The sequence below is a fragment of the Papaver somniferum genome, chromosome 10 (assembly GCF_003573695.1).
Source record: "Papaver somniferum cultivar HN1 chromosome 10, ASM357369v1, whole genome shotgun sequence".
Lineage (NCBI taxonomy): Eukaryota > Viridiplantae > Streptophyta > Magnoliopsida > Ranunculales > Papaveraceae > Papaver > Papaver somniferum.
In genome coordinates, this window is record NC_039367.1 from 57,704,599 (window position 1) to 57,714,569 (window position 9,971).

A 9,971-nucleotide genomic window follows, 5' to 3' on the forward strand; every position below is an offset into this window, starting at 1 on the left:
CCAACACATATTCCGAGAAATATGTAAGCGAGTTAAACTCAACTCGAAATCTCAAATATGTATTATAGAAAATCATATCGTAACACAACTTATGTCTCAATATAGGAGATAGAGTAGAAATAGACTTTCCAAGTGATAGATGAGTTTCAGTATCCACATACCTTTTGTTGATGAAGTTCCACAAGCTCTCCTTAGTAGTTCTTCGTCTTCAAATGATGAACGCCGTTAAGTCTAAGGCTCAACTACACAATCTACGTCCTAGTATGAGACATCTATAAGTAGACTAGAAATCAAGATTTATAGTTTTGATCACTAACATTGACAAACATGCTTGAGATAGAAACGCATGCGAGTTCGACCGAGCAGTGCTCTAATAGATTGTGGCACATACCAAGAGTGGTATGGAATCATAGGGGTGCATACCTTAAGGAATGTCATGATTTGGCATAGGCGCCTATGATTGAAGGATGATGCCAAGTCTTGTATAAGTCCTGTTATGATGCGTGGTGCAATTAAAATTAGAGAATGAATGAGAAAGACTATGGAAATGATCACTGTGATCAGTTGGAAGATATTATTGCTTGTGTACAATTAGGCACAAATGATCCAAGTGAAATTCAAGTCTAATTCAGGGAATTGGCAATATGAATTTCAAGATTTAATTTGGGTGTTGATATGCGGTTGTAGTGGGAGTTGTAACGTAGCCCAACGTGACAACAACAATATAAGTCAGTAGGATCAATGACAAGGCAGTAAGGTAAGTGATGGCATATGATACTAGGAAGAAAGTTTTGGTAAGGAAAAAGGCCAAACAAGTTTGTTGATTTCTGAGATAGGCTCGGAAGTGTACAAGGACAAAGAACAAGTATAGCGAGTATACTTTTTTGCGTTTAATGAGGACGTTGAACAAATTGGGTGGGAGAGGTTTGTTAGCGTTCCCAACAGTGAAACACCAAGATGGCGCAATAATGGAGTCAGTGTCCTGGCCAATAGAGCTGCATAGTCCGACGATGAAGCGCCAAGATGGCCGAGACAAGAAAGGTTATTTGACACATGCAATATTATGCGATAGTGTTTCATATTCATAATCCAAAGTTATCCCATCTCAAAAAGTGGATTAAGAATGCAATATAAGTCATGAGATGACTTACGCATTGACTTAAGGCCTAGCCAATGCAAATGCAACAGTGGCGTTGCCAAATGCGACATTGTTGGCGATTGCTCGGCAAAAAAAAATGCAAGTAATGCACTTAACATATGAAGCTGAGCCAAGCAGCAGATCAAGAAAATATTGGCATGACTTTACTCGGATGTTGGCATCAAATGAGTTAAGTGCATGACCGAGATAAATGCAGCGCTAAGTTGGTTGCACATTGGCTCAGGCCAAGTTGAATGTAGTGCGATGTTGGATGGATGGTGGCAAAATCTGTCATTTACGAGTGGTGTGTGCATCACATGCATGCAAGATCAAAGCAGTTGGTTGAGACAGTTATAAAGACGCTTTATAACTAAGTTTTTCATTCCCTAACCGTTCAAGACAAGTGTGGCTTAAATTTGCAAGATAACACAAAAGGTGGCAGTTGAAAAACAGATTGGCGGTTAGGAAACCTACATGTGGACATGTGGCTGTCTGTAGGATGTGCAAGCGGTTGCACAGATGTTTTGACATGATCTTAGTAGTATAAATAGTCTAGGAATCAATAATGTTGGTGTTGTTCAATTGAGAGAAGAACCACTGATTTGTAGAGAGAGTTAGGCATTCACCAAGAGGGTGAATGGCTTGTGTTTTGTCCATGTGATGGACAAGTTTTGTAATCTTACTTTAGTGCAATAAAAAGGGGTTTGTTGCAGTACATGTTTGTATTCATATGTTGCTGATTTGTGTAAGATTATCAAATGGAATTGATGCATGGAAAATGTCTTACGCTTATGAGGGCATAAAGAGTTGGAGAAAAAGAAGAAAAGACTTATGTTGTGTAACGCCTGAAGAGTAAAGGCAGATGCATACTTCGATGCAAGTATCCAAGGCTGAGTACTTATGGGTGAAGTTGATTCAGTGAACCATAGAGTATTGCCGATCATGTCCCATGAAACTTTTAGGCCGTTAAATGGGCATGTAACACCTGACATAATGACATTCAAAGAAAACATACTGTAGAGTTTCATTTTGATGTCTTCATAAGGGACAAATGTTGTCAATGCTGGATACAAACCTAGCAAAGTTATCTCTAAGGGAAAGACAATCATGAATAGCTTTTAAATGGAAACACCAACACCTCAGGAGCGAGTTTCAACTTCTAGAAACTGATCCCAGGAAATTGGCTATTGGGAACAAAGTTTAAGATCTACATTATCACTCAAAATGGCATTCTAAGCTGACTTAACCGTGAAAATGCGATTATTGCTCTTGTTCCATCTAACTCTACGTTTCCCATTTATATGTATCCTAAATTTTAGAGTATTGTTCACATTCTCATCATCAAAAAGAGGTTTAAGAGTGTCAATTTTGAAAGAATTAGTATCAATATCAATAAGTTGGTCTACTGTTTTGATATTTCTAGAAAATATTCTAGAACTAGAAGGTGTAATCATTTGGGGAATCCAAATATTTTTCCATATATAGATTTGAGTTTCATCTTTAATCTTCCAGCAATAATACTTTCTTATAATATCTAAGCCATCTTTTACTCCCTTCTAGATACAAAAGCCTCGATTGGATATAACACTAGATAAAGGGTCAAACTAAAAAAAGATATGTGTTTCAAAATAGTAGCCCACAGGGTGTTGGTCAATAATTTGTCATCTCAACCTGCTCAAGAGAGATAAATTAAATAGGCGTGTTTTTTTTTTATATTTAAATTCCTTGCGGGAAAACATACAAGTGATAAAGAGCGAAAGACCCCAAAACTGCTTGCGTAAGAGTAGTTTTCCATGCAGCGTTAATATAGATGATACAAATTTAAGGTAGATTAATATAAGTAATAGGCATTTTGAATAAATTGAATCTTTTGAGCCACTGCTAGGAAAATTTAAAGATAAATTTGGCATTTAGAATTACTTGGATTCCCACTATAAGACTTACTTTTAGATTTCCATGAAAAATCTTTCTATATATAAACCACCGAGATCCCTAAAATGATCACGTGTTGGACATACATGTGTTGTCTTGTTAAACCCTTTACAAAAAAACCTATAAAATAAACCTTGACCAAGGAAAAAGTACACCACAATGAGTCCAAAAATAAAAAAAACGTACTCAAAACAAGTTTCAGTGTAATCTAAACAAAAAGTAAAACTTCAATGGAGTACAAATTTTCATCTCTCCCTCGGTAGTATGTAATAGTCCGCAAACAAGTATGGATGATAAATGCCCCAGCTCACGATAAAACTATCCATATGGGTTTTTTGCGCTCTTCTAATCACCTCATGAGTGATGGAACTCTCTTTCCAGGTGGTCCGAATCTTTCTTTATTTGATTTTGGTATTCAAGCAACACAGCAAAGCTCAATTTCTAATTTCCATTTTCGCATGCCGATACCTACCTTGTCAAACAATCCAAACCATAATATGTTCACCCAAGTGCTCAATTAAGCTGGCTGGTGCATAAAATGTTGTCGAATCCTAACGAAGGGCTTGCTAGAAAAACGTTTCCGATAGGACGCTAAAAGCAAAATTTCCAAGACGAAAAATCCTTCCATCACGCCTTTAAATTTACGAAGTACATGTAACTGTATGAGAGGCTCCGAACAAAAACATGAAATAGAATCCTCATACACCAATTTATCGAGGTGCGAGATCACATGTGAAAACTATTTGTCCGGGCAAATTGTTTTAGAACGATTTTTTAGGGACCATGATTTTTTTTGAGGGGACCATGATTTTATTAGGCCACCTTCCCTATAATTATAAGGGGTGTCCTAAAACATTGAAATGACTAACTTACTCTTAACTTAATTTAATTTAAAACCAACCCAATAACCACCACCTCCTCCCACCACCACCTCCCACCATTGCCGATTACCACCACCACTACCTCCGATTATCACCACCACCAACCACCGATTACCACCACCGCCGCCGCCCACCACCGCCGATTACCACCACCACCACCTCCGATTATCACCACCACCAACCACCGATTACCACCACCACCTCCGATTACCACCACCAACCACCACCACCACCACTATATATATATATAGCTTAATTTAAAATATTAATAAAGATATTCTCACAAACCCATTACTTGTCATTCTTTTTTGGTTGAATAAATGAGAAGTAATCATTAAAATGAGTTGAAAATGGAAGTTGCAGAGAGGTTTAATGGAGGGTTTTTTTTTCAGAAAAAAGTCCGGTTATCACGAATTAATTTTTTCTTAACCGAACTTAGAGTTCGGTTGATTGGCAAAAAAATACTTTTAACCGAACTCCTTGTATTAGAACAACACAAGTCCATAAGTTCGGTTCCTTCGCAAAATAAGGATATCACCGAACTTTAGTTTACGAAAATAATGAGAAGTCCACAAGTTCAGTTCGTTCGCAAAAATGTTAAGTTTTCTTTGTAACCAAACCCTACCTTTGAAACTTCGTAACTGAACTCTACCTTATTCGCCAAGAAATAAATTTCGTAGTAACCGAACGTTTGCCTAATTTCGTATATGCATATATAAGCCCAGTTCGGTTGATTCGCAAAATATGTTGAAGTTTGCGAACCAACCGAACTTCTAACACTAGGTTACTTTTAACCTGAAGTTCTGTTGGGAACTTGGTTGCGTTGAAGTTTGCGAACTAACCGAACACACAAGATGTACCCAAATAAATTGTTAAGTTCAAAGTTCGGTTACATACCATTTTATCCTAGGTAACCGAACATTACACTGTACGACCAAAACCTCCACTAACGAGCGAGTTCGGTAACCTGCGTGTTTGGAAACCGAACTACACTTTCAGGTGTGTTCGGTTACATGTTCTTGACATATGGTAACCGAACTGGCCCAAATCTACATAAAAAATTTCATTTTTTTTGAAAGTTTGGAGCAATTCAACCAACATTATCTAAGTTTGAAGCATACCTGGGTACCCAAATACCCTTCCTCCGGTTGTGGTTGGTAAAATCCATCTTTTTTCATGTTTTCCTTCTTCATATTCTCTAACTTTACTCTCTCAATAATTCTACTTCTTTAAAAAAAACCATCTGATTTTTTAATCTCACTAATTATCTTTAACTTAATCATCTCACTAATCATTACACTAACTATTATTAACACTAACTAATCATCACCTAAAATTAATCAGGAGGGTAATTTAGGTATTAATATAAATATCTAGATAAGGGGTGACCTAGATTTACTTCTAATGTCTTTACCCAAAATAAAACCATGGTCCCAAGAAAAACCATGGTCCCCAAAAAATCGTTCTTGTTTTAGGAGTCGGAGTCGGACACTTCAAATTTAAGCACATGGTGGGAGAAATCAAAGGCCCAATAAGGTCAGACAAACTTTAAGAAGTCCTTTTGTTTTTTCATAATTATCGTTTGCTAATAAACGACCAAACTCAAACAAATCAAAATGGTTCCGGACTCTAAACATCTTGCATCGACAAAAATCGTACAAGGATATCTCCTCCAGGACCCCCAACCCAAGCACTCCCATCCAGAACAACTTTGTAGAAATTGACGTTTGGTCCCAAAGTTAATGGGCTTAAGACGCTTTAGTCCATCCATCTGAATCCCAGTACAGTTTAGTCCAAAAAAAAACCCGTCCAAAACAGATTAGTCCAAACATGGACGAGTTAGTCCAAAACCACGGACGAGTCCCGGTTTTGCAAGTTTCCCATATACCATAATTACCCTTGAACGATTCCTGTTATATAAAGCCTGATTTTGAAATCGAAATTTCTGGATCTGAAACTTGAATTCAAAACAGGATGCAGGTCTGAGATGATTTGGGAGGCGATTTAACAGTTTCAGAGAGGATTTGATCGTTTCTTCATCATATCTCAACTCAGGTTACGTTCGAGTGTGTTCTAGAGTCGAAAATTCTTAATCTCAGATTTGAAGAAACCAAAGAGTGAGAGATAGATCGTTCCAGGTTTTAATTCGGAGGTGATTTAACAGATTCTAGGAGCTTAGATTGGATTTGATTGCTAATGGAGCAAAGTTCAGCCTCAGGTTAGTTTTCTTTTGGTTGTAATTTAATCTAATTTTCAGTTTTTCTGATTTTATGAGTTGATGATATCAATTCGTATGATCGCGAGATGATATTTTGTTATATACTAGCTTTTGATTCTCGTGATGATGATGATTTACTGTTAATACTAGATAAATTCGATTTTTGTTTACTGTTGTTTGATGTTGATTGATTAGTTTTATGATGCATGATGTGAAATCGAACTGATACTATATTCTAGTCTTCTATTTTATTCAATTATGTGTTCCAGTAAGATTCTGGAGCTTAATTGATGGAGTATTTTTTATCTAGGTTTACTGTTACTTGATGTTTTTGGCTTTGATTGAATGTGTACTTTCATGTACACTGTTTACTTTTTAGGTTGTATGAAATTGAAGCTTCAAATGATTTTAATCATTTATTTTGTAATATGTAGGGATACCAAAGAATCCTAACAAGTTTATTAATGTTGTTTTGAATCATGGTGAGCATTCTGCGGTTTTTCGTGTTAATACTAAAATAACCGTAGAAGAATTGAAGCATTTAGCATGCAAGCAGTGGAGGTCTTTGTCCCCTGGGAGTATATGTTTCAGCTATATGGACAATGCTCAAGTAGTTTTTGTGACAGGTGATATACAACTACAAAGCTTAATTGGTTTCATGATTCTTATTGATAATGAAGATGTGTATTTGCGTGTGGGTATGATTCTGAATCATACTTCTCGTTCTAAGTCTGGTTATAGCAGAAGTTCTGGTTCTAAGTCTGGTTGCAGCATTAGTTTTGGTTCTTGTTCTAAGTCTGCTTGTGAAACTGAAAGTCCTAAGATGGTAAGGGTATTAGATCATGATGCAGACAAGGGGAAGCCTCTTATTATCGATGAATGGAATTATGTATTTGACGAGATTGGTAGAGAATTCATGGGTGGTGTTAAAGCTGTTAGGATTGCTCTCGATAAGTACAAGATGGCTACTGGTCACAAGATTGTTATTCTTAAAAATGACACAACTCGTTTTACTGCAAAATGCGAAGAAGATGGTTGTTCTTGGAGGATTCACTTTGGGCCTGTGAATGGTGATACTTCTCGGTTCGTGCTGAAAGATTCTAACGCTCACAGGTTAGTGGTTTTCATACTAGTCCACATTACTTATGTTTAGGCTTTTTGTTTTTATGTCCATAGTGGTGGACATAGTTGTGCATCTCGTATATGTAGATTTGTTTTAGGTGTACATTGGGGTGCACTGTACTTATTGTACTCTTAAAATACATGTTCTTGCTTGGTTTGTGTATATGTTCATAATGTTGGCTTTGAGATCTTTATTAGGTGTAAATTGTGGTGCACATTACTTATTCCAATTTTTTTTTTTTTTTTTTGTAGTTGTGGTGTTGGTTTGAGGTTGAAGAGTCCTGCGGTGATAACCAAGTTAGTCAAGCATTTGATCGCTGAAAATATACAAGGTGATCCTAGCTTAAAACCCAGACAAATCATTTCACTTTTCAAGAAAACTTATGGGTCCAATATTAAGTATCACCATGCCCGTAGAGGGAAAGAAGTTGTATTTGAAGAACAGTATGGCGATGATGAGAAGTCGTATAGTGATTTTACTTGGTATGTCAAAGCAATTGAAGAAACTAATCCCGATAGCTATGTGAGGTTTGAAGTTGAGGATGGAACCAATAGATTTCAGAGGATATTCGTTTGTTACGGTTCTTGCAAGCATTGGTATAGGTATCTCAGGCCCATGATTTACTTGGACGCTACTTTCCTTACTGGTAGATACAGGGGTACTCTGATGGATGCAACATGTATCAACAGAAACAATGAGTTTTACCCATTTGCTTTTGCTATTGTTTCTTCTGAAAACAAAGATAATTGGTTTTGGTTTCTGGAGAATCTTCAAAAACTTGTCGATGGTTGTCCGATTGTTTTCCTTAGTGATCGTGGAGAAGGACTTTTACAGGGCATTCCAAAATATTTTCCTAATTCACATCATAGCTATTGCTTTTACCACATCAAATGCAATCTCCCCATTGGATCAGGTGATGCGAATTCGAAGCCCGTTCTTGATTTGTTTTACAAAGCTGCGTACTCTTACACACCAACAAACTTTGAAGAAGCTTTGTGGGGCATGCATGCAATTGGATGTGGGCATGTTGCTAACTATATCAGGACTATTCCAAAGGAGAAATGGGCAAATGTATTTTTCCCTGTATGCAGATATGGTGCTCACTCTTCAACTCTTGCTGAGTCCTTCAACAACTGGGTTCTTCCTTTCAAAAAGTTGCCTGCTTTTGTTCTTCTCGATGCGATACGGTGAGTTTTATGTTTAGTTTTTTATTTATGTAAGTCTGTCTACATTGTTTGCATACATGGATTTGCTTTGATCTGTAGATACTTGTACACATGTTTTTATCTGTGAATCTGCAACTGTGTGTACATTGCTGTACACATGGATTTCCTTAATGTGTACATTGTTGTACACATGTTTTATCTATATTCCTTTTTGGATCATGTTTTTGATTTTATGTTTTGTGTTTTTATTATGTTAGTTTGAAGGTTATGGAGAAGATGTCTGAGAGAAGCATACTAGGTCTAGAAACTTTCAACACTAGGATCACTCCTGAATATGAGGCTTTACTAAAGGAAAACATTGACAGTGGTCGTACTTGGACTGTTTTTCAGTCTATGGAATGATTGTATGAAGTCAGGTCTCCCCGGACTCATTCTGTAGATCTATTGCAGAAAACTTGTACATGTCACAGGTGGCGAGTTAATGGTTTTCCTTGTGCCCATGCTTGTGCTTCCATTCAAGCTACGAGAGAAGACATCTATTCATTTGTTGAGCCATACTTCACCACCGAATGGTACAACAGGACATACCAGCACATCATCTTTCCAATCCCCAATTATGACAAGCCGAAGTCTTATGATCCTAGTAATAGGGTTATTGTTCCTATTCTTGTTCCTCCACCGGGTAGACGAAGAACACATCGCATCAAGAATGCATATGAGAAGCAAAAGAGGGCTATGATGTGCACAAAGTGCTTCACTTTTGGTCACCACAACAGAACTACCTGCCCCATGATTTGATGATTTTTACTATGTTTCATTTGTTCAAAAGATTCTATGACTTTGGGTAATGTCTTTTCAATTTTCTTTTGGCTTGGATAATTAGTGCCAGGACATGTGTACCATTATGTACACCTTCCTGTAAACTTCAGTTTTTCTTACCAGTCTTTTTACAGGTGTACCTCTATGTACACCTTGGTGTACAATGGATGCTTCTATTCTATTTTTGCTTAGTAGTATTATATGTTTTCAGATATGTATAATTAGTAATTACTTTTGCTATTTAGAACCATTATGTACACCTTCTAAACATTTTATGCTCTTGTAACATTAACAGTAACTGTGCACAATCAAGTACACCTTAATATTTCAAAACCTGGTGAATGAGATAAGTCAAAAACTTGTAACATTAATATTGAAACTAATAAAAATATATTAATTCAAGGTCTTTATAGTAGTGATAAGTCATAAACAAATTGATAAAAACTGAAATTTGAAAAGAGATAAGTCATAAACAAAGTGACAAGTCATAAACAAAGTAATAAAAACTGAAATTTGAAGAGTTGTCTGAAAGATAGAAAACTTTTAGAAAAGACTCTTCTTCTTCCTCAACGGATTCTTTTACATACTCAGGCGCCACTGCTTGTGCTCTTCATCCGTTGCTACATCCCACACCTTTTCAAACACTCCAACTTTTTTTAGCATCTTTGCCACCAATTTCGCTCTGATATCCTGA

At 36.7% G+C, this 9,971-nt stretch overlaps 1 protein-coding gene across 1 annotated transcript; it reads left to right on the forward strand.

Annotated features, from left to right (window-relative positions):
- Window positions 1-6,147: 6,147 nt before the first annotated feature.
- LOC113315673 lies at window positions 6,148-9,256 on the forward strand. The gene is made up of 5 exons (XM_026563934.1): window positions 6,148-6,169; window positions 6,604-7,282; window positions 7,562-8,479; window positions 8,716-8,847; window positions 8,929-9,256. Exons 1-5 carry the CDS (start codon window positions 6,148-6,150, stop codon window positions 9,254-9,256), a joined length of 2,079 nt encoding a protein of 692 aa, XP_026419719.1.
- The last annotated feature ends 715 nt before the right edge of the window (window positions 9,257-9,971 follow it).